At 47.1% G+C, this 24,686-nt stretch overlaps 1 protein-coding gene across 7 annotated transcripts in view; it reads right to left on the minus strand.

Moving 5' to 3' along the window:
- MYO9A (myosin IXA) overlaps positions 1-24,686 on the minus strand; it is a 168,893-nt gene that overhangs the window by 63,834 nt on the left and 80,373 nt on the right. For all 7 annotated transcript variants that reach the window (XM_027698006.1, XM_027698007.1, XM_027698010.1 and 4 more), the window contains 2 exons: positions 24,275-24,364; positions 4,008-4,124 (listed from right to left, as the gene is read on the minus strand). In XM_027698006.1, coding sequence (XP_027553807.1) covers positions 4,008-4,124; positions 24,275-24,364 — 207 coding nt within the window. The remainder of the gene's footprint in view (positions 1-4,007; positions 4,125-24,274; positions 24,365-24,686) is intronic.

The following is a 24,686-nucleotide window of genomic DNA, read 5'->3' on the forward strand; positions in this document are numbered from 1 at the left end:
TTCTTCATGGCCATGAATTCTTCATGAATCCAAGCATGAATTTTCTTTATGGCCATTAATTTTAATGAACTTTCTTCATGAATTCAACCATGAATTTTCTTCATAGCCGTTAATTTTAATGACTTTTCTTCACAGCCATGAATTCTTCGTGAATCCAACCACGAATTTTCTTCATAGCCATTACTTTTAATGACTTTTCTTCATGGTCATGAATTCTTCATGAACCCAACCATGAATTTTTCGCCATGGCCATTAATTTTAATTTTCTTTGTGGCCATGAGTTCGCCATCATCCCCACGTAGGCAGCACGTCACCCAAAAACAGCAGCAGGGTGATTTAGGAAGAAATTAAGACACTTCACAAGAACCAAACGGGAAAAGCTTAAACAAACCCCTAGGAAAAGCCTTTTGATCCACCACAATCTCCACTTTATCATCGTTTGGAGCAACGAGATGGACTTCTAACAATTCCTAACCTGATTTATGGAAGGGGAATTCAATAACAGACTCTCTGAGGTTGAGTGATCTCATTCTCCAGAGGAGGAAAAGGCTCTGACCTCATTAATAAAGGTCAAATTTCAGACAGTTTGTAGGGGATCATGAGAACATAAAAGAAGCTGAAAGTGAGGGAGAGAAGACCCAAGGAAAAGGGAGTCGAAGTGAAGCCGATCCACAGCTGCCATTACCATGAACTATCAAATAACTTATTCACAACTCTGCTCAGGAATAATATGCTACAAATCCTGTCAGCAAGCAAGATAAGCCAAATCCCACTGTGTTTTCCCAAAATAATTCACTGTACATTTAATTAAATTTGGATATCAAAGGTCTGATTTACATCTCCCAAATACTTGCTTGAAAATAGGGAAGAGCAATGGCCGAGTGTTTATTTTTTTCTACCCAGCTTCATCTTTTGATCTTCTCCTTACTGCTGACATCAAATAAACACATACTGGGATCTGAAAATTGTCTCCATTCCCATTGTCCCACTCAAATCAAAATTTACACTCACAAAGATAAACTTTCATGCTAATTTTTCTCATCAACTTCTCCCATACACACTCTGAATTCAGATGGTTTTGAGCCTTATTTTACCTCCGTATAAAGTGCTTTTCATCTAAGAGAGTCCTCTGCCCATCATCTGACACCTTCTGAACCTTCCCAACCTGCAGGATCATTTCAAAACATCCCTTTTAAGTCAGAGGAATATCAGTGGCAAGTGTGGGCTGGGATCAATCCAGGACATTTGCTGCAGGGTGAGTCACATCTTGTCCACCCACTGCCCACTCAGGAGTTGCTGAGGTACAAGGTTGTGTTTTTCTTTCAGAAAGAAGGGATTTGGTGTGTTTACAAGATTTTTTGAGGAAGCTGGTAGATGCCAGCACATAGATGTCATCCAAGTCCAATTCCCAGGGTTTGGAGATGCCACTGCTCCCAGTCCATCTCCCAGCTCCTCACTGGTGTTGCCCAACCTCATGACCACACATGGGAGGTAAAGAACCTCTATCCTCAGCTGGGGCTTGTCCAAGCACGAGCTGAAAAGGATTTCAAGAGGACTGTGAAGTAGTAGGAAAGCCCAAATTAATGGGCATTGGCTCCTTCCCTCCAGGGTGGTGACTGTTGGTTGGTGTCTCTGCCACAGAGCCAGGGATGTCCTCGGTCTGGCAGCCACGTTATTCCTTGAGGGCAAAGGAGCAGCTATTCCAGGCCCTGCCCAGGCCAGGGAGAGATGTCTCCTCCCTCTGTGCTGGAAGGACTCAAGGCAGGGGCTAAAACAAGGGTCAAGGAGGTGACGTGGTAGAACCACCGGAGGGAAAATTGGTTGGTCAATGTTTAACGAAGCTGCTCCGTGCAAGGCACATAAACCTCTCCTTCATCCTCTGCCCAGAAAATGGGGAGGATTGGGCATTTTCCTGATTTCTGGGGAAGAGGAGGGGCAGGCACTTAGCTCTTCTCTGTGGGGACCAGTGACAGGACCCCCGGGAATGGCCTGAAGTTGTGTCAGGGCAGGGTTAGGTTGGATATTAGAAAAAGGTTCTTCCCCAGAGGGTGGTTGGGCACTGAACAGGTTCCCCAGGGCAGTGGGCACAGCACCAAGGCTGACAGAGCTCAAGGAGCATTTGGATGATCCTGTGGGGCACCTGGTGTGACTGTTGGGGATGGTCCTGTGCAGGGCTGAGGGTTGGACCTTGTGGGTCCCTTCCAACTCGGCAGAATCAGCGTTCACAGAGAACTCTGAAGATAAACGGAACCACAGTCCTGCCTGAGGAGCAGACATTTCCCGGGATTTTGTGCACTGCCTTCCTGCTTCAGAAAACCTGGCACGGGTACAGCCCAGGATGGCCTGGCTGGATCTTGGCACGTTCCTGCAGCTCTGGGTGCTGGGTGTGTGCCAGTGGGGTTGGATCTACTCCGGCACAAGGGCAACGCCGCTCCTGGCACTCGCTGCCTGACCTGGATCTTACAGCTACACCATGTGATGTGGGGCAAAAAAATGGGTCAGAAACCTGGTAACTGGGAATTCATGAGACGATACAGGGAGACGGGCAAGGGGAAGGTGGTTACACTCCATGGGAGTCTTGGCTGCAGGAAGTAGAGGATTAATGTGCAGTGGCAGTGCTGGAAAACAGCGGGAATTTGGGCTGTTCTGGCTCTTACCTGCTGAGAGTTGAGGTTGGGAACCAAAGTTTAATGGCCCATAAACACCCACCATGGTGCCCTGCCCTCACAGACGTGCTGACTAAGCAGGCAAGAGTGTCCTAGTCTGCTTTTGTATTTAAAAATTAATTAAAATAAATTTAAATAATAAGTTTAAAAAATAATTGGATTGGAAATAAAAAATTAATTAGCATTTGAGATGCATTTCCTTATCAAAACAAATCCACCTTTCCTGCTTCACTGAATACATAAACAGTGTGGTGTTTTTTTTTCCCTGACACCCCAGACAAAACCTGTGATGACTTGGAGAAAAAAATCAGGAAAGAACACAACATTTTTGGTAAAATATTAAACAGAGGGAGAGGCAACACGTGCAGTCAGAAGACTCACTGGGTGTTATCACTTTAACAACCTCTTCTTGTCAGAAAAGCAGAGAACCAAATTTTACAGGCATGGATTTATTTCCAGGCCTTCATTAGGCTCCACAAGGATTTCTGGGGAGTTAAATAAAGGAGTGACTGTGCTGGAAGCCTCTGCAACTCCACTCCTATGGCACAATCCACACGCAGTGTTAGTGCCCAGCACAACAATCCCCCTTTTGGCAGCTGTGGCTTTGGATGCACAACCACCCCCCAAAAAACATGCCCAGCATTCCCAAGCCAAGGGTAGCTGGGAGCTGCAAGCACACGTGTGCACAGACACATCCATACCCCCGAGAATTTTGGGGTCAGTGTCCCCCTGGCACGACAAGGGTGGATGGATACACAAGAGGTTTGAGAGAGGATGTCCTGGGTCCTGGCATTCAGCCCCTGCTATCACAGGAAACCTCCTGCCATCCTTCCATCAATTCCTTGGGAATTGGTGGTACAGCACAGCACCGGCTTCACTTTTCCCATCCAGACCTTTTTTTCCCCATAATTCCAGTTTTCTACTCCTTATAGATGTGCCACCTACAGACACCACAGCTCCTTCACCATTTCTCATTATTTTTGTGGAGCAATTTCATCACAACGCCCCACGTTAGCAAGAATTCCCCTTTTCCCCTCAATTACATACAGTCCTCCAGTTTTACACACATGGAGGAAATTAGTTGCCATCATTCCTGGAGGGCGTAGGGGAACAGGTTGTTGTTGCTACAACAAAATCTCTTCCCTGGTTGCTTTGAGGACATAATATTTGAGGGGCTTCACCCTCCTCAGCTCAGCAAACACCACTTAAAATAACAATGTCCTCATTTATCAACCAAGGAAAAGTTAACTTGATGTTAAGCAGGTGTTGTCAGAGCTCGAGTCATGTTTCACCTATTTTAAAACCACAAGAGCACAGCCCTGAGAGCTGCTGGGACGTTACCTTGGTGCTCTCCTCCATGTCCTTGGAGTTGAGGAGCGCGTGGTTGATCCGGAACACGATCCAGTCAAACAGGGCGCTGTACAACGACTTGGCCATGGAGTTCCTCACAGTCACAGCCTGAGGGGGAAAAGAAGAAAAGGTCATTGCAAAGGATTCCTGCTCTGCTCTTAAAATGGCTTTTCCTTCTCAAGCTCCCACGTCCAATGTTCCTATTTCTCCCTTGCCAAAGCTTTTGTTCACTGTTTTAGTTTACGCCGCGTGTGCCAACAGGAGCCGGGTGCAATTCCAGGGCTGGGAGATGTGGCCCTGACTTTGGCTTGGCTTCTTTTGGTGCATTCAAGGGGATGATACACAAGATCACACCATAAATCCCAACACTGGTGGCAAAAGGAAGAAAATAAATATATATTCTGCGGCGACCAGTGACAGGACCCGAGGGAATGGCCTGAAGTTGTGTCAGGGCAGGGTTAGATTGGATCTCAGGAAAAGGTTCTTCCCCCCAGAGGGTGGTTGGGCACTGAACAGGCTCCCCAGGGCAGTGGGCACAGCACCAAGGTTGCCAGAGCTCAAGGAGCATTTGGATGATCCTCTGGGGCATAGGGTGTGACTCTTGGGGAAAGTCCTGTGCAGGGTCAGGAGTTGGATTGGATGATCCTTGTGGGTCCCTTCCAACTCAGCATATTCTGGGATTCTGTGATATACATAAAGTATATAAAATATATATAATAACTTCACCAAGATCCTTGAAAAGTTCCCTGGGGGAGAAGGAAAGAGGAGGGTTGATATCGCACAGCAACAACAGCAAGTGATGGGAACGTGCCCGCCAGGCCAGGCAGTGCCTGGTACCAGCAGAAGGGTCACAAAGGGGGAGGCTAAAATCCCTCTAGGGATCTGACTGTTCCTGAAAACTTGAAGTTTTCCAGGTCCTGCCAACAGGAGCTACAAATCACAGGGAACAGGTTCACTGCTCCTCCAGCAGCTCGCCCAGAAAGAGGAAAAACATCCCCACCACGGTGCTCCCAGCCATGATCAAAGAGATTTCACTTGATGGGATGAAAGCCAAGATCAAAGGAAGGTCCTTGGGCTTTGGGAAAGGCACCTCCAGACAGAACCAGAAAGCAATCCATATTTAAAGATTATCTTTGTTCTTGCTGCTTCTGATTCTTCTCTGGTTTAAATGATTACCCTGAGTAGAGCCTTGGTACATATTAATCCCCTAAAAAGGTACACTACCATGACTGTTAGATTTTGGTTTGTTTTTGCCACTGTGGAAGAATAAAAAAGGAAACAGTAGGTTCACACATAATTATTTCAATTAAAGCCTGAACTGTAACAAATCACTGCTTGTCACACAAGCCTTGAAATCCTTCTCACCAACCCTCCCTTTGAGGAACATCAGCTGAGTGGCCTCATTTCACTGACCCCAAACGACACCATAAAGCTCATGTAGCATCATTTATCTTCTATCAGCTTATTCCCACCTCTTTTTCCCTGGATTTTTGGAGGTGGCATCATTTAGTGTGACCATAAGCTGTTCTGTCAACGTTTTCTCTCAACATGCAATGAACCCAGTGTGTGGTCTCCATTTCTCTACCACACAGCTGGAAGAGGAGAAGGGAGTGACACAGTCCATGCCAGGGGAGGTTTAGGTTGGATATTAGGGATAATTAGGGACCCAAAACCATAATCAACAACCCAGACCTCAAATTTTTCAACTATTGCTTTTCGAAGCAATGGGTGAATGGGAAGAGCTGAGAGCAAACTCCTGGCAAAGCAATGTATGGAGAATCCAGGGTGGGTGGAGCTCACCTACACATGGATCTCATTGGTGAATCTGCTGGCTCTTTATAACCCTATTTCTTTTCTCTGCTGTATTGACAAATCTAGATAATTCCTGGGCTGGGATGCTCGTGTTAAGAGAGCTTCCTGGTCTGACCATTCCCAAGACTCACTGGCAGTCACCCCCCGACATTCCTCAACACTGGGGCCCTGCAGGCTCAACAGTGTCCTCTCAGGCACATCCTGGGGTTGTTGGGGTGTCCTGTGCAGGGCCAGGGTTGGACTTGATGATCCTTGTGGGTTCCTTCCAACTTTACACATTCTGGGATTCTGGGAAAATTTATTCCCAGAAAGGGTTGTCAGGCATTGGAAGGGGTTGCCCAGGGCAGTGGTGGAGTCCTCATCCCTGGACTAAATGATCTAAAGTTGCCATGATTGGCATCAGATTCAGGCCACCTTAAAAATAGATCAACTTCTGGAAACATCTTCTGCCAAAAGGAACACAGGGAAGACAGACTTAAGAATTAAAATGTCTCTTTGAAGTGTTTTGGAACAAGGACTCACAGTTCCAGCAGCGACAGCCTGTGTTTTACAGGCGGGAGAAGATATAATCTCAGAACCCCAAATCTGCTCAAATTAAAAGCCTCTGTAAAACACATCTGTACGTGTTCAGTAGATTCATAAGAATTGAGATTACAAAGTCACTAAACACAGGAGCACATCCTCTGTCTGCTGCTGCCCCCAGCCCCATCCCAGGGCAGCATTCCCTGCTCCTGCCATCCTGAACTCAGCTGAGGTTTGAAACTCCGACTTAAGGTCTGGTTTTGCTGGAATTTTTCAAAATATTTGGCAGTACCCAGAAAATCCAGGGAAAGAAGAAGGGCTAAAATCTTCACCAAGCTTATACACGGAAAACCACAAGATATTGAGGGGCTGGAGCGTGTCCAGGGAAGGGAATGGGGCTGGGGAAGGGTCTGGAGCACCAGGAGTGGCTGAGGGAGCTGGGGTGGCTCAGCCTGGAGAAAAGGAGGTTCAGGGGGGACCTTCTCTTTCTCTCCAACTCCCTGACAGGAGGGGGGAGTCGGGGGGGGTGTCAGGCTCTGCTCCCAGGGAACAAGGGACAGGATGAGAGGAAACGGCCTCGAGTTGTGCCAGGGGAGGAGGGGAAGTTTAGGTTGGATTGAACATTTTTTCATGGAAAGGATGGTCAGGCATTGGAACAGGGTGCCCAGGGCAGTGATGGAGTCCCTGTCCCTGGAGGGATTTAAAAGCCCTGTGGATGTGGCACCTGGGGACATGGGTCAGTGGTGGCCGTGGCAGGGCTGCGGCAATGGCTGGAAGGATGATCTTAAGAGGTCTTTCCTAACTAAAGGATTCCATGATTCCAAGAGGCCCAGCTAACCTTTGACAGCCATTTTCACATGATTTGCTGGAATATAAAGTTCCCCTGTGATCCTTATTGGATTCAGTGTTTATATTGCTGACTAACCCAGCACACAAGCAAGAGCAATAGTTCAAATCTGAGTATGGAACTAAAATACTTGTAAATTTTTCAGACTAGGGAGAATAAATAAAGCCTGGAGAATAGAGGATGGGTGGGAACAAATGCTGAAGGGCTTGGAAAGGCACAGAGCACATAATTACAGCAATATCCCAGAGCCTGCACGCCCCAGGTAGAACAAGGCAAAGAGATCCTGCTGAGTTGGACTTGATGATCCTTGTGAGGCCCTTTCAACTCAGGATATTCTCTGAGGAAAAACCATCAAGATGACACTGGTTTTAGTCACACACTTCCACAGCCAAGAGGAACATTCCCTGGAGTGTGGGTCTACTCACTACAGTGAGATCCAGAGTGATATTGAAACACAAGAGCCAGATTATTTCATCAATTCCTCAATTATTCCATCCAACCAACCCAACCTTGGAGCGAATCTGGAACAGCAACCCCCCTCTGACGTTCAGCTTTAAACATTTTTGACCCAAACAAAACCATGGGATGAAGGGCTCTTGTAACCAGCATAAACAATCCCCCTAATATTTTGTTTAAAAAGAGCCTGCCTAAAATAAATCACTGTTTCTGTGCAGGGCATCGCTCAACACGGAGACTCCAAAAATCAGAAGAAAGCAAAAGCAAAAGCAAAGCAAAGCTCATCCCTTTTGTATGCCTTAGGAATTAAATCGATGCACTGATCAATTCCGGGTAAGAATAATTCCAAAGGGGGATTTATGAGACAGCTCCAGGTCCCTAAAGGCTTCAAACATCTCAGCTGGTTGAGAGGTTTGCCCATCTCCCCTCATGGCTAATGTGAGGGATGAGATACTGCTACAGCAAGGTGGGGGGATGGATATTTGGGTATGGGCAGCTCTAATGATCAGTTCATCAAAAAACCCATTAATATTACATTTGAGCAGCCATTTATACATTTGAGTTTGCTCAGGAGGGTTTCTGAGCATCCCTCCACTGCTGCCTCCCCAGCGCAGGAGGCACCGCACGCTCCTCTAGGAAAGCAAGGCAGGAAAACCCAATGCATGGAAAAAAATGCCCTTTAACACTCACATATTGGAGACCACAACCCATCTGGGGTCACTACCACAAAAAACGGAGCTTAGGAGGTGGGTTTAGACCCCAGTCCCTGAGCACAGCCTCAGTTAATGAGAAATGGACTTAACGAGCACAGCTGGAAAGTGAGTGAGCACCAAAACGACTTAGAGCCCTAATGAGGATTAAATACCTGGGGAGTTTATTAACTCTGACAACCCTTATCCCATCTCCCAGCATTATGCAAATCTGGGCACAGCCATAACAATGTGCTGAGTGACTCCGCCGGGCAACATGACCAAACTTCAACACTTTTCGGTCAGTGCAAGGCTGTGAAATCCCAATTGCTCACCAAGGACAAACGTAGATGTGGGAGCAAGGTCAGTGCACCCACTCCAGATTTTCTACAAGCTATGAGTACTTGAGAAGGGAATGTTTGAGACTGGAAAATTCCTTGGATCTAGAAGAGAAGATTTGTTAGAAGACAGCCTGACCTGTTGCCTTGTTTTAGCCCAGCAGACGACTTGGTGCTTTGCTGTCAACTCCAAAAGACTTGTTGGCCTTTTCTTCCTGCAGTTTTCCAGTGTTTTCCCTGGAGACTGTGCGTGTGTGTACCTCATGAGGGATGTTATCCACAGAACTTGTTCACACTGGGTAAACCCGTCACCAGCATTCCCTAAAAACGCAAAAACTCCCACCCATCCCAAAAAATCTGGCTTTACAAACAACTCTCTGTGTAATTTTCCCAAGGAGAACCTGCAATAGCTTCAAAAATCCAGTTGTTAAACAGGAATGACCTTGACACAGCCATAGGAACCACCTATGGATTCTTTCTCTCCTGATGACCCAGCAGCTCTTCCGGAATGAAGCCACGTGTGTGGGTGTTTCCTGCTCTCCAGGAGGAAGACAAGCAACAATTCTCCTTTCAGACCCCTATCAACACACACTTCACAATTCCAGTAATTCCAGGCTGGTCAGAAATGTTTCTTTCCAGGTATGGAGTTTGCAAGACTTGGTGCAAAACACAAAGACATGAGCAGTTCAGTGATTTAAGTAAAGTCAGGCACCACAAAATACCTTTTCTGCTTCTGTGGAGCAGAAACAGAGATTACTCTTCCCTCCAGGAAATCAGATCTGAGCACAGGAAGAGACAAAATACCCCCTTTTCCTTTAGGGCCTTTGATGGGCTTCCTAGAATTTCTATACAAGGATGAAAGGTGCTTCCAATGAAATATTCAGGAAGAAAAAAGCAGCACCAGAATTCTTACTCTTCAGGAAATCCCTCCAAAACCCCAATCTGGATATGGATTTTTAGTGGCTCTCTGGGAGCCTTATTTGTTTGCTTTCCTTTTAACACATGAAATACATTTTTAATGCGTTCCCCCAGGAATCAATTGGCATTTCTGCTCCCAGGGATTTGGCACTAAATCCCAGGAACCTGTTGATATCCTACCACAGAAATAATTTAAGGAGTTATCCTCATACACAGGCTTTGATTTTCCTTATCATTTGATGGCTGCTTTAAAATCCTTACCAGGTATTCCCATTTTTCCCCCCATTCAATCTCGAAGGTGAAATTTAGCTTCATAATTACATCTGTACTTACTGGAACACAAATGCCTCATTCTAAGATGACTCAGAGGACAAAACCACATTTTAATACCTACTGAATTTTGCCATGGTATTTACCTAAGATTTTCAGCTGAAAATCTCCCTCCTTCCATCACTTCTGTGGGTTTAAGTGCTATATTTAATTTCCAAATAGGGGAAAAATCAGGAAAAAAGTGTATTTGTTTTCTTCTTTGCCTCAAACTATCTATTCACCAAAAATTATGCTGCATGTAGGAGTAAAAAATGAAAGAAATCAGTTTTTATTCTAAAAAAACCCACATTTATGTCTTTTTTTAAAAAAACATAGGTATTAGCAATGCTTGGCCAGCGTGAAGAGGAATTATCTGAGATTAGAACAAGCAAAATCAAGAGCAATTCAAGCTCTTGGATCTCCTAAAGGGATCTAATGACCAGGAAGAGAAGCCAACCCCCCGCTCCCAGTAAGCCTTGGACATGCAGTCAATGGGAAACAGTCCACCAAGGCACGTTGGTGATAATGATCATCATTAATTAAGTGATTAAATAAAGCAGACTAAAAATACACTTCAATTTGAGCAGGGTTTTAGGGGTGTCAGATACTACTGAAGAGTTGGTGTCAGAGGAGTGGTGACCACATGGACTAAAATACTACAAAAATCCCATTTTTCTCTCTGACACTGTTATTGCTCCACAAGGGCTGGAAAAAACCACATATGGAAGGTGGTTCCAGCTTGGCTTTGTAGTTGTAGGGAGAAGAACAGTGCTGAGGGTGGTTTGTTGGGACTGTCACTGCTGTTCTGAGATGGAGCAGCGTTTAAGGAAGGGAGAGACACTGTGAGAGCTAAATTAGGGAAGGAGCAGAAAATGAGGGAGGTGGTGAGGAAGGAGAGTAGCACTACAAACAAAACCTGCCACCACATCTACGGCTCATCACCAAAGCAGAGAGAACACTGCTGGGTTGGAAAAAAAAGAGACAAAACCCACTACATGGCTTGAATTAGGCAGGGTCTAAATCCATCTTCTGGTCCTAATGCAGGTTTTAGTGCCTCACTTACAGAATCAGAGGTGTTTGGGTGGGAAGGGACATTAAAGCTCATCCAGTTCCACCCCCTGCCATGGGCAGGGACACCTTCCACCAGACCAGGTTGCTCCAAGCCCCGTCCAACCTGGCCTTCAACACTTCCAGGGATGGGGCAGCCACAGCTTCTCTGGCCAACCTGGGCCAGGGCCTCACCACCCTCACACCCAACAATTCCTTCCCATATCCCATCTAACCCTGCCCTCTGGCAGTGGGAAGCCATCCCCCCTTGCCCACGCTGTGGGATCAGCCCAGGGCATGGTTGGTTTCGGGACTGTGAGCACCCATGGATGGATCACAGCGAGTTTTTCATCAGCCAAAACTGATCTCCCACCAAGTTCATTCCATTGAGTGGGTCCCAAGCCCCCCCACGCGTGGGCACATGGAGCACTGTGGGTTCCTGCTCTCCCACTCCCTTCCCACTTGTACCTGAATGCGTCGCACCTTTGGTTTGATCCACAGCAATGGATTGAGTGGTTTTTGTGGTTTCCCTCTGGCTCACGGGATGTGGGCTGAGACAAGCAGGATTAGGGTGTTTTTTTTTTAACAGAGGCTTAACACCCAGAGGAAAGTGCTCTTGCAGGATATCAGACTCCGGCTTAATCCCTGTCTTGGCATCCAGGAGTGTTATATCATGCTCGGGCTGGAGAAGGGTGATGTCATTTTCCACACTCGTATTTTATCTTCACATCATATTCAAAGCCTGTCATTCCCCTGGGTGCTTTCCCTAAGAGAGCTCCAACCCTTAACACACCACGTTGACTTCAGCCTGCAAAAAGGTTCTTTAATGATTTTTACGTTCCATTAAAGGAGGAGGAAAAATAGCTCTAAAAGCATCAGTGAAAGAAGAGGAGTGAAAGATGCAAAAAAAAAAAAAAAAGAGGAAAAGCTCATTTAAAAACAGTACAAACTTTCCTGCAAAGGCTCATTTTTATGCTTTACTTCTATAAATGTACCTGCAAACTCTAGATTTTAAAAACCAACAAAACTCCAAAGCCCTGCACTATCCCTGGCTCCTGCCACATCCTGGCACAAACCTTCCCCTCTCCCCCTGGAGCTGGGAGGCAGCGAGGGTGTCCTGCCAACGGATTTCATCCAAGAGATGCAAGTGGTGATGATGTTTTCCAGAACTTATGCGTGGATTTTCCAATGAGAAAAAATAGCCTGGAATGTCACTCCCATACGATGCTGCGTCGTGCCCCAACACGACACTGAAACATGGATTTTGTCACTACATCAGTTACAAAGTTCCCAGATTCACAGGGGGGTTTTGGTACAGGTTTCCAACTTCACCTATCAAACACCTTCTTGTGCTCCCCCTACTCCAGGACCCACTTCCCAGTGCCTTCCGTGACCACCTGCCTTGGACCAATTTCCCGGTCTCTTTATAATCACCTGCTTGGACAAATGTCCCTCTCCATTATTCAGAGGTACTTTTAGGGGATTTCCCAAACCCTGCAAATGCCCTTCCCAAAAAATCCCAACGGCACAAGTCAAATCAATGCATTTATCCAGAGTGACAACCTTCCTGTGTCAATATATCCCCAGGCTGACAACTCAGTCCTTCAGAGATAATTGTTTACCTGCTACCATAGGAGATAATAAACCACTAATCACTAATTATAAAAAAAATATTATTTAAAAAAATATAATTAAAACAATTTTGAATATTTTCACCATGGGCCAGTGTGTCCATCCTGCTGGCCAAGGGGTGGGCAGGGGAGGGGGGAGGTTCTGCCCCTCTGCCCCCTCAGGTGAGACCCCACCTGCAGAGCTGCCTCCAGCTCTGGGCAACAACAGCACAAGGACGTGGAGCTGCTGGAGTGAGTCCAGAGGAGGCCATGGAGCTGCTCTGAGGGCTGGAGCCCCTCTGCTCTGGAGCCAGGCTGGGAGAGCTGGGGGTGTTCAGCTGGAGAAGAGAAGCTCCAGGGAGACCTTAGAGACCCTTCCCGTGTCTAAAGGGGCTCCAAGAGAGCTGGAGAGGGACTTGGGACAAGTGATGGAGGGACAGGCCAAGGGGGAATGGCTTCCCACTGCCAGAGGGGATCCCACTGTCAGTTAGATGGGATACTGGGAAGGAATTGTTCCCTGTGAGGGTGGAGAGGCCCTGGCACAAGTTGGCCAGAGAAGCTGTGGTTGCCCCATCCCTGCAAGTGTCCAAGGCCAGGTTGGACGGGGCTTGGAGCAACGTGGTCTGGTGGAAGGTGTCCCTGCCCATAGCACGAGGTGGGATTAGATTTCTTAAAAGTCCCTTCCAACCCAAACCATGCTGTGATTCCACGATCCTCACACTATTTCACATACGATCCTAATGAAATGGCTCGTGTCATTCCTGTGCTAACACAATTCCCGAGGAATAACATGGGAAGTGTCGGTGTGCTCCTGCAACTGCCCTCTCCTAACTCATCCTCTTGTCATTACATCAATGGAAATCAGGAAAATAAAGCAGAAAACCTCAAAGGAGAACATCTTATGTGGGTGTGTTGAAGACACACCTGATGTGTCTCACCGGTGGCAGGGCAGGTTTGGAAAAGGTCAGATGGGAGACCCCAACCCCATCCCAGAGCAGAGCAGAGCCTGCTAGTTATGTTTAGAGCTGATTTGAAGTCTCTAACGTTGTCCTGTTGCAGCTGACTGTCTGTGATCTGCTGTGGTTACACTTTTCACAACCAGCCCCCAAGTCACAGTTAAGAGCAAAGGGAACCAACACAAATCTCATTAGCAATTTTCCCCAACTCTCAACAGCGGAGTCACGTGGCTCCAGACATCATCCTCCTAAAAAGATTTCAGTCACAGCCTTTGGATTTGGGCAGTGTGGTTAGAAAATAGCATCTGTGACAGATCAAAAGAGAAAAGGAAAGAAAAAACCCACTCTCTCTTCCAGAAAACAAGGCTGTGGTTCTCCCTGTGGAGGAGAGGATGAGAGGAGAGACATGGGGATGACCCCCACTGAAAGGGACTTTTAGAACAATCACAGAGCTGCAGAAGTTCAGAGCCAGCAGGCAGACAAATTGGAAGGGTCCAAGGCGACAAAAAGGAGTTTTCCTCCACCTTTGTTCATCCAGAGTCTGTTGTACCAACAGCACGAACTGAGCTCCCATCCAGGCCATGTTTTCACAGGGAACTCAGGACATAAATCAGTTAATAAATTACTTAGTAGCAGGAGAAGTTGTTGTGTGACCTGACGTGAGGAGGAACCTGGAGGCCACCTCCAGAACAATTTGCTCAGTACTTTACAGGCACAACATCCCCAGTCCCACCGAGGCACCACCAAAAATAGCACCCGAGCTTTTGTAAGCAAACTCCCGCCTTTCTATGGGCCCTTCCCAAGCACAGGGACATCATAGAAAAACTTGTTCTGCCAGTGCATCAGTGTCATCAGTACAGGCTATTTTTACCTTTTTTTTTGGCAAACTTCCTCAAAGGGGAATTATTTCTCCTCACACCTCAGTTGTCACCGCTGGAGAGGCAAAGGCTGTGCAGCACACCCTGCGCAGCCACGGATCTCCTACATCCTACACCTCCTCCTCCTTCAGCCACTGACAAACAGCCTCAGGCTGAGAAAAAAAAATCAACCTAAACTTAATCAGATTGGGACTGTACACAAAAAAACCCATATTCCAAGCAACTGTACCAAAATGACATCCCATGTGGGAAGAACTGACTCAGTAACCCAGGAGTGGTTTGTTTTCATTCCTTGAAAACTTTTTGCATGATCTTAGAAATTGCAGTAACTAAAAGGACTCGGTGAAATTAAAGCGCCTTTTCAGTAATCAGATGTAATTAAAAGAATCCTTTAAAGGGCTGAGAATGGATTTGAGGACAGGAAGGCAGCTGGAGCAGGAGGTCGGTTCCTGGCAGAGTAGGCCATGGAAAGTCAGCATTTCCCCTCCTAAAGTCCTGATTTTGGACTTTGTTCAGGAATCCTGAAATCCCAATGTCTTCCTAGTTTTTCCAGGCATTTGTGCCAAATAAATAGCAGGAACACAGTTAATACCCAGGATTTTCCATGGTGGCACAGAGCACCTGACTGACTGGAAGAGCTTTGGTATATGAGGATGTGGCTGCCCCATTCCTGCAAGTGTCCAAGGCCAGGTTGGACGGGGTTTGGAGCAAGCTGGGATAGTGGAAGGTGTCCCTGCCCATGGCAGGGGTTGGAATGAGATGGGTTGTAAGGTCCCTTCCCACTCTGGGATGCTACGAAGATCAGCACATTTGGGAAATCCTCAGAAACAAACTGTTACACCAGATCCCAGATCACCTCCCACTTCACTTTGCGGGAATGTCAGGGCAGAGAATCATATAATAAAGTGAAAACGGGATAAAAAAACACCCCCATGTCGATGAATTCAGTCTTCCTAAAAAAGAAAGGATGCTGCATCCACGCAGGAATTCCATGCAGGAACACACGCAGGACACCAGTGACAAAACCACTACTCATCTCATCCCTATTGCGTCACCAGGCACAGGGAAAAATGAGAAACTTTATCCCACAAAAAGGTTTCTTTTGAAGTTCTACCCTCTCAGGTTGCCCTGAGACGCTCGTTTGCCTCTTCAAAGCTTTGTGAGGTTTCAGTTTTATTCCCTGACTATTTTTCTGTTAATTCCGAACACACTCATCAACAGCAGCTCTTCAAAGGGATCCTGCTGAGCTCCTCACATAATAACCCGTGGTGACAATGAGTCTCCCAAGCTAATGGGCTTTGGGATAAGTAGGTGCTTCCAGCAGTTTTGCTACTTTCTATTCCATTAAGTGTCCTCGTGCTTCAGGACTGACAATTTTCATCCCACTTTCTTCACGCTATTAATTATTTTGTCTCGTTCCCACTTTTTCTCCTCTAATATTTTCAGACTTGGGATTAGTTGCAACTGTGATCTCTCCCTTTGTTGTTTTTTTTTAACATCTTAGGTAATGTTATGCCATTTGGCCCTGGAACTCCATTCCTTTTCCCTTATAATGGTCTGAAAAGGCATCAGACAGTCCCACTACAAGGACGTAAGAGAATGAAACATCAGCTCTTTGCTGTAATGAAATACTTTTTTCCTTTCATTATGCTCTGCTCGGCTTCTCTATCTTGTGTCTCTGCCAATTAACTGTTAATGTGCTGAAAATTAAATGCTCATGTTGAAAATTCAATGTTCTCCCTGATCTGAAGCCCCAAATGCCCCAAATAACCATCCTGTGGTGGTTATTCCTGGATGTGCCAAGTGTCTTGTGTTCCTCAGGAAAAACTCATCCCAGGTAAAGAATGTTGGGGTGAAGGGACACTTGGTCACATGAAAAATAGCATTGAATGGTTTTGTGGCACCAGAAGGGACAGATGTGCCCATCCCACCGCTCCTGGGCAAAGGTTCTCTCCTCTCCCCTTCTCCCAAAGGACACAAACCCAACTCTTCTCCCATTCCAAGAACTTTCTCTGGGTCAGCTGAGCCAGCACAGACCCAAGGACAAGGAGCATGAGAGGTGAAAGGACAAGGAAAGCAAAGGCTGGCAGGAGACCTGGGCTGTCTCCTCCTGCTCTACTACCCCACTAAAAACATGGATTGATGCTTGTCACCCTCTGTTTGTTTCTGCACATCCCAGATTTTCAGGAGCCAGAATATTTGGGTTTGCAAATCTCACCTGAACTGCACCAGCTTTCCTACCTAATCACAGGGTGATTCCACATGGACCTATGGCTGCACCTGTTCATGCAGAATAAAAAGCCTTGCACAGATTCAATGGCAGTTTGGGTGCTCTGCTCACAGAACAGCTCGATGGTCCTTCCACGGCCACGAGACACCTGCACGGAGAACCAGCTGCTAAAGAGCTTCCAGCCACCCAAACAGAGACATGATCCCAGGATCCCAGCACGGTTTGGGCTGGAAGGGACTTTCAAGATCATCTCATTTTCCCCCTGCCATGGGCAGGGACACCTTCCACTAGACCAGGTTGCTCCAAGTCCCATCCAACCTTGCCTTGAATACTTCCAGGGATGGGGCAGCCACAGCTTCTCTGGGCAACCTGGGCCAGGGCCTCATCCACTCACAGCCAACAATTCCTTCTCAGTGTCCCATCTAACCCTTCCCATGGCAGTGGGAAGCCATTCCCCCTTGGCCTGTCCCTCCAGGCCCTTGTCCAAAGTCCCTCTCCAGCTCTCTTGGAGCCCCTTTAGGCTCTGGAAGGGACTCTCAGGTCTCCCTGGAGCTTCTCTTCTCCAGCTGAACACCCCCAGCTCTCCCAGCCTGGCTCCACAGCAGAGGGGCTCCAGCCCTTGGAGCAGCTCCATGGCCTCTTCTGGACTGGCTCCAGCAGCTCCATGTCCTTGTGCTGTTGGACCCCAGAGCTGGAGGCAGCTCTGTAGGGGGAGGTCTCACCTGAGGGGGTAGAATCCCACCCTCACCTGCTGCCCCTGCTGTGGGATCAGCACAGGAGACACGGGGGGGTTTCAGGGCTGCTGCCCAACATCTGCTCCACAACATCTGCTTCTAACTGGACACACAACTTAGTCCCTTCAGTTCCTTTGGGATTTGGGATAACCATTTTCCACATACAATTATAAGCAAACAGTAAGTTAAATACAAGGCTTGTTTATAGTGACACTCATCACATCAAACAACCAGCTCCCAACAGCTTTCCAAAATTAAAGGAATGGAAGAATCAGGTCAGTTGTTGCCCGAGAAGTTGTCTCACATCTTTTATTTCCCTTCTGTTGTGCAATTTCCCATCAGATTTCTGCTGGAAGTGTGAATTAATTCGTTAACTAACCCTTAGGGATAAAATGTCCCTGATCACAAATGGCTGAAAATTATAAGGATCTGTTAAAATAAAGCATTTTAGCAATAAAATACCAACAGAGTTATATTAAAAACATCATGGAAACAACCTTCTTTTTTCTGGAGGAATGTAAAAGAGGGTTCACTAATAGATGTATTTACTTTGATAACGAGTTTTTCCTCAATAGATGAAGAACATGGAAAAAATGCAGAAACTGGTGAAAAACAGAGAAGCAGGTGATGGACACCAGGTTGATAAAGGGAACAGATGGGATGGAAACAGAGTGGGGATGGTTGAGGAGCTTGGACATGGGGCTCGTCTCTGGCACGATGGAAAGGGGGAATGGAACCACCAAGCAAGACTGGATTTGAGAGAGGTAAATGACTGTGAGTCAAGGCATAAACTCCTGGCCTTGGAGCCCTTCAGCAGAGATGGAAAAAACCTGAATTCCTTGAATTATCTAGAAGCAGGAAGACAGACGTGGCCCAGGAGGGCAGTTCCTCACACAGATTAAGAGGGTGTTCAGATTACAAGTAGGATCAAGAGAAAGATTTTTAACAACCCCCAAGGTCTCCACCAAGATTTGATCTAATGCTCTGCTCCCCTGTTGGCCGCATGTTTCCTACCATCCATCAGTCGAGGCACTTGATATTTATATGGATTTTTTTCTTTTGAATACTTGAATTGTGGCTTATGAAACTTTCTCACCTCTGTAGGAGAACTGAAAAGTATTAACACATGAAAAAAAAGCCCAGAGTCTGGAGCTGGGGGGCTCTTGGAGGAGGACAACAGCAACCCACAGCAGGTGTTATTTACTGCCGTTAAAATCCCATTTTTCCCAATTTCACCCATGTGCCTGTTACATTTTACCTTATTAGGGAGAAGGTGCCTGTGGCTGCAGAGATGCCCAGTGTTTAGGACAGATCTTAATCCAAACGGTCCAGTCATCCCTCATACCACTGATGGCTCTACTTTTTCCAAAGGTCCTTCCCACTGCATTTGATTTGCTAAATAAGTGGACCTGTCCAGCTCGCTGTTCCCAAACACTCCACTGTGATTTCTCTGGAAACCCATGGACTGCTCCTGGCTCCATTAATCCACCATTTCACTCCTGATAAAGACACTGGCAGCTGTTTTGGACACCGACCCAAGCCCTGAGAACACAAGTGCCGCCTTTCATGTCCGTGCAGCCTTTTCCCTGAGTTTATCGACAGCCTAAAGCTCCTCAACCTTCGCTCCCGCCCAAACTGCGCCGGCGTCTCAAACACTGCATCAAAACCCCATCCAGCTGCTATAAAAGGGAAAATGGATGGTTGCAGGAGCAGCTCTGGGGCAGATGAGCCAGCATGGCTCAGGAGATAAGAGGCAGCAGCCAGAGGTAAAGAGAAGCATTATTTATGGATGTGCTGCCCTTGCTCATTGGAATTTCGGAGGCGCTGGAGATGCAGCTGGAGAGCTACAATCAAGCCCATGTTTGCCATCAGTGCCACAGCCTGGAGAGGCTGTAGCTACAAAGCAGTGTTGTTTCCCTTCAGAAGCAGGACTCTCCTTGGCTGCCTCCTCTTTCATTTCTGAAATTGCAGCAGCAACATGGGAGCATCCTCAAATGTTAACACCACGGCGAGACACCACCCCTTAATGATTTACTGATGATTTAGAAAACCTGTTGGCACATTACCCTTTGCAGGGTCTTCCTGAAGAACCACATGCTCCTTCCATAATCCTGGGAATATCCCAAGGATGGGCACTGACTACCCCGCAAGAAGCAACAGATGGCACCCTGAAATGGGAGTTCAGTTCACAACCATTTATCTGCTCCTCCCTATGGCCCTGCTCGAGCAGGTGCTGCTGCCACACACCTCGTACCTTCCTGGGTGAGATAAAGTAAAATGAAACCTTAGTTGTGCTGGGAAGAACTTGCTCAGCTGAACACGATGGCAAGTGCTGGCACACTGGAGGCACTGGTTTTGCTTTCTTGGAGTTCTGCCTTTTTCTGGACTTCAACTGAACATTTGAACCTGTTAATCTGATTTAGATGATACATTCACAGGCTGGTTTGGATTGAATCATCTCATTCCACCCCCTGCCATGGGCAGGGACACCTTCCATTAGCCCAGGTTGCTCCAAGCCCCATCCAACCTGGCCTTCAACACTTCCAGGAACCACAGCTCCTCTGGGCAACCTGTGCCAGGGCCTCCTCACCCTCACAGCCAAGAATTCCTTCCCAATATCCTATCTAACCCTGCCCTCTGGCAGTGGGAAGCCATTCCCCTTCCGCTGTCACTATAGGCCCTTGTAAAAAGTCCCTCTCCAGCCTTCCTGTAGGCCCCCTTTAGGCACTGGAATCCACTCCTTGGATCACCCAGCAGAAAAGTTTTATGTAGGCAAGACTAAAAAATCTTGACTTATTAACAGAAACACAGAGCTGACAAAGTCAATATTTCTGCATAACTCAAAAACGGCACGTTAGTCCTGGAGGCAAAGCCCAACATGACTCCTGGGGCACAGCCATCAAGAAAAGTGGTAAGTGAAGAAGAACAATATCAATAAACAGACAGGAGATGGTGGCAATTGCAGCTTTCTGCACACTGCAGGCTTCAGGCCCCTGGGATAAGAGAAGGCTCTGGGGAAATGTTACAGCACCTTCCAGTACCCTAAAGGAGCACCAAGAGAGCTGGAGAGGGACTGTGGACAAGGGCCTGGAGGGACAGGACAAGGGGGAATGGCTTTAAGCTGAAAGAAGGTACATTTAGTTTGGATATTGGGAAGAAATCCTTCCCTGTGAGAGTGGTGAGGAAGAGGTTGCCCAGAGAAGCTGTGGCTGCCCCATCCCTGCAAGTGTTCAAGGCCAGGCTGGATGGGGCTTGGAGCAACCTGGGATAGTGGAAAGTATCCCTGCCCACGGCAGGGGGTGGTACTGGATGAGCTTTAAGGTCCCTTCCAACTCAAACCAGTCTGGGATTCTCTGAGGTCTGTCTGCAAGGACCCTTTGCAGTACCTTCTACCCAGGCACCAAAACGTGCCAGAATAAAACATTTAGTTTTACCTAAATACTGCAAAGATGAGCAGAACAAACCCAGGAGAAGAGTCTGGTGTCAATTCACAACTGCCAGGAAGGAGAACGTTTCAAATGAGTTGCCAAGTACTCAAACCACTGTTTCCAAAAAAAAAAGCCCCAAACCACAGGCCCCTGTTTCAATCAGAGCACAACAAGAAGACTGCAAGGAGCAGCCAGCCAAGAGTGTGACATCACTGCAAATCCCACAGAGGAGCCTCTCTGGATGCCCAGGGGCTATGGCTCGGGAAAGGGGAAGAGTACATAAAAGTCCAATCTCAGCTCTGACCCTCCAAAACCCTGAAGAAAAGGATTCCTCCAGGCCAACCGCGGCTCCTCTGTCCATTCAACACTACCAAGAAGGGGGTGACAATTGTGACAGCAGGACCCTGAGGGGGCAGATGACTCAGGGGCCAGGTTGAGATCATGGAATGACCACACTCATATTAACCATTCCACGGGAAGCATTTCTACTTGGACTTGTCGTCCACACGTACTCCAATCCTGAGGAAAGGGGTCAGCAAACCTCAGTCCCTGTGCCCAGCACAGAATGTGAAACACTCCAGTGTGGAGCAGATGCACAGAGGAATCTCATCAAAGCTCAAAACCCATCCCAAACCCAAGGCTTCAAGGCTTTTTACATGGAATCCCAGGCTGGTGTGGGTTGAGAGGGACCTTAAAGTTAATTTCATTCCACCCCCTGCCATGGGCAGGGACACCTTCCACTAGCCCAGGTTGCTGCAAACCCCATCCAACCTGGCCTTGGACACTTGCAGGGATAGGGCAGCCACCACCTCCCTACCACCTGAAGATCAGTAGATCCAACGTGCTCTTCTTGATGTTGCAAACAAGCAAGGACGTGCCCAAGCGACACTTTTACAACCCTTTTTCTGAGAGCCACTGCAACACAGTCTTTTCCAGACAAACTCCCCTGAAATTTTCAGTGCATCAAGCTGTGAAAAAACCCTCCAGCATCTGCAAAATAAAGTAGCAGCTCGATACACCAGGAAAGGCAGCTGCCTATGAGGTACAGAGGTTGTGGTGGGACAGTCATGTCTGAAAACCCTCAAAACCGCAATCCCTCCATCCCTTTGAGCCAACTCTAAAGCTCTTTTGTTAAACACACAGGAGGAATAACCAGCCCATTGGTTGCCAACAGCCCAATGAGTCATGAGTGGGGATTATCAGACATCAATAGTCTTTGTAAAGTCCCAAAATGTCAAATGAATCCCACTCTTCCTTCCTGACTGAGACAGATCTGAATTTAAGTCCCCTCTCCTACTCCCTGAGCCAGAGGAAGACCAGGAGAGGCCTCTTATCATGGGGAGGCTCCAGTCAGAGCAACTCAAATTCTGCTCTGTGGAGCATGAGCAGGTCAGTGGTGAACCTGCTCTAAAGTGAGGTCACTGAGGGCTAAAATATGATCAGGATGCTGATGTTGGAAGGAGGTGAACACAAAGCAGGGGTGGTGCCCATCTTTCAACACAATTCACAGCTTCTTACAAAATGATTTCATTACCAAGATTCCATCAACATTTCCCAAGGGAGTCTGGTGCTTCTCTGTCCTCTCCCACCACAACACACCCTGATCTTTCATTTCTTTGACTGGATACTGGTGACAAACCTCTCTAAGTGAACACATGAGATTTGTGAGCAGTGACATCACCAGAAACATTTTGGGAAGCACTTGAAAAACTCGTGATCAGCCGTTTTCAGTCTCAAGAGGGTTCTTTGATCTCAGCTGAAAGAGCAGCAAGGTAAGACTGTTTCCAGCTGTTTCAATCCAAAACAGCTGTTGGGCAGCAGGGGAGGGGGGATTGTGCCCCTCTGCCCCCTCAGGTGAGACCCCCCCTGCAGAGCTGCCTCCAGCTCTGGGGAACAACAGCACAAGGACATGGAGCTGCTGGAGTGAGACCAGAGGAGGCACCAAGATGATCAGAGGGATGGAGCAGCTCTGATGTGAGGAAAGGCTGAGAGAATTGGGATTGTTCAGCCTGGAGAAGAGAAGGTTCTGGAGTGACCTAATTGTGGCCTTCCAGTACCTGAAGGAGCTGACAAGATGGAGAGAGACTATTGACAAGGACCTGGGGGGACAGGCCAAGGGGGAATGGCTTCACTCTGACAGAGGGCAGGGTTGGATGGGATATTGGGAAGGAATTGTTGGATGTGAGGGTGGTGAGGCCCTGGCACAGGTTGGCCAGAAAAGCTGTGGCTGCTCCATCCCTAGAAGTGTTGAAGGCCAGGTTAGACAGGGCTTGGAGCAACCTGGGATAGTGGAAGGTGTCCCTGCCCATGGCAGGGGGTGGAATGAGATCACCTTTAAGGTCCCTTTGAACCCAGGCCATTCTATGACTCTAAGTAACCTCCAGCAGAAGGGTGGTAATAAAGTTCTAAACTTCTCTAGCCATTTTTTTTTTAAGTCTGTGCCCAAGATGCAGGAAAAAAGGTAGGAACACCACATCCACTAAATATCCATCACAAAGACTGCCAGAGCCTCTGTGTACCCTTTGTTAGGGGAGATTCAAGCCTTGCACAAAGGCAACAGTTAACTTCTAAAGATAAAAGCTGGTAACAGTTGCTGAGCTGAAACACACAATCTCAAAAGGGGAGAAAAGATACTTTTTTTTTCCTGTAAAAGGAGATAAAATATCTCCAGCTGACCCCTGACAGCACACCATGTGTTGAGTTCTTTGCAGCACACCAGGCTGCTCCCCCAGACACTACTCAAGATGTTGCAAATTCTTACATGAAGCTACAATAAGGGGGAACGGAAGGACTGAGAGTGGCGAGTGCTCAACGTCCTTAAACTGGGGGATAGAAGAACAGAGAGGCAAAACAAGGAGCTCGGCAGAACAGAACTTATGTATTTGGGGGATTGTAAAAGGAAAAAGAGGTGTTTCTGTGAATAATTCAAAATTCCTGAAAATCCCATTTTGATCACACGTAAGACCCTCGAGTCTGGGAGCATCTGGTGGAGTTGTGGCTGCACCAAAGCCCCACAAAAGGACACAGGCTGTGAGGGGTCTGAGGGAAAGCTAATGGGAGTCTCCTATAGAGACCCCTGCTCCTGCCACAGAGGAACCAGCACTAATGTAGGTTTTGGAACCCAGGAAAAATGTCCGGGGGGTCTTGGATCCCCCCTCTGCTGCGGGATGAAATTGGTGCCACAGTCAAGGAATGACATGTGGAGATTAATCAGAGACACTCAGCAACACCCAACTGTGCTTTGGAGAACTCTTACACAGCCACAAGTCATTAAACCACTTCAAACCTATCAGAATAAAGTGCAAATCTTCCAGGAACGGCACAGAAGGGAAGCCAATCCTTTTCTAAATTCATCCCCATTAGCTTCTCCCACGTTATTTTCACCTAAATAAATAAAAACCAAAAGAAACTCCGAGTGTACAACTTCAAGCACCGAAAATCAACCCAAGAGTTGCCTTTTTAAGAATAAACATCATGTACTGACCTCTGCTAGTTTGTACGGCAAGATCAGCTTCTCCCCCACTGTCACCGTCTTCCTGGTCACCAGGGCCTCAAACAGCATCTCTTCCTTCACCTAAAACAAAAATACTGATGTTAAGGATTGTTTCAGGAATCATTTATTTTAAAATTCAGGTTTTTTCAAAAAGAGAACAGCGTTTCAAGTTAAAAAACCTAAAATTTTGTGTAAAGGTTTTCAAATTTAAAATTTACAAATGGAATTAAAAGCAAATAATGAAAACACTTGGTAGCCCTTGGCAGAGTTAAGGTCAATGGATAAGAACAAGGCAGACATAGGGAGGAGCCAACTCAGCATCAGAAACCAGACACCACGGTGTCCAAAGAAACCTGATTTCCTGCACTTCCAGCATTTCCCACGGGTTTCCTTCCTTCCTGAT

The sequence above is a fragment of the Neopelma chrysocephalum genome, unplaced genomic scaffold, assembly GCF_003984885.1.
Source record: "Neopelma chrysocephalum unplaced genomic scaffold, ASM398488v2 Primary Assembly neopelma1_124, whole genome shotgun sequence".
In the NCBI taxonomy this organism is placed as follows: Eukaryota; Metazoa; Chordata; class Aves; order Passeriformes; family Pipridae; genus Neopelma; species Neopelma chrysocephalum.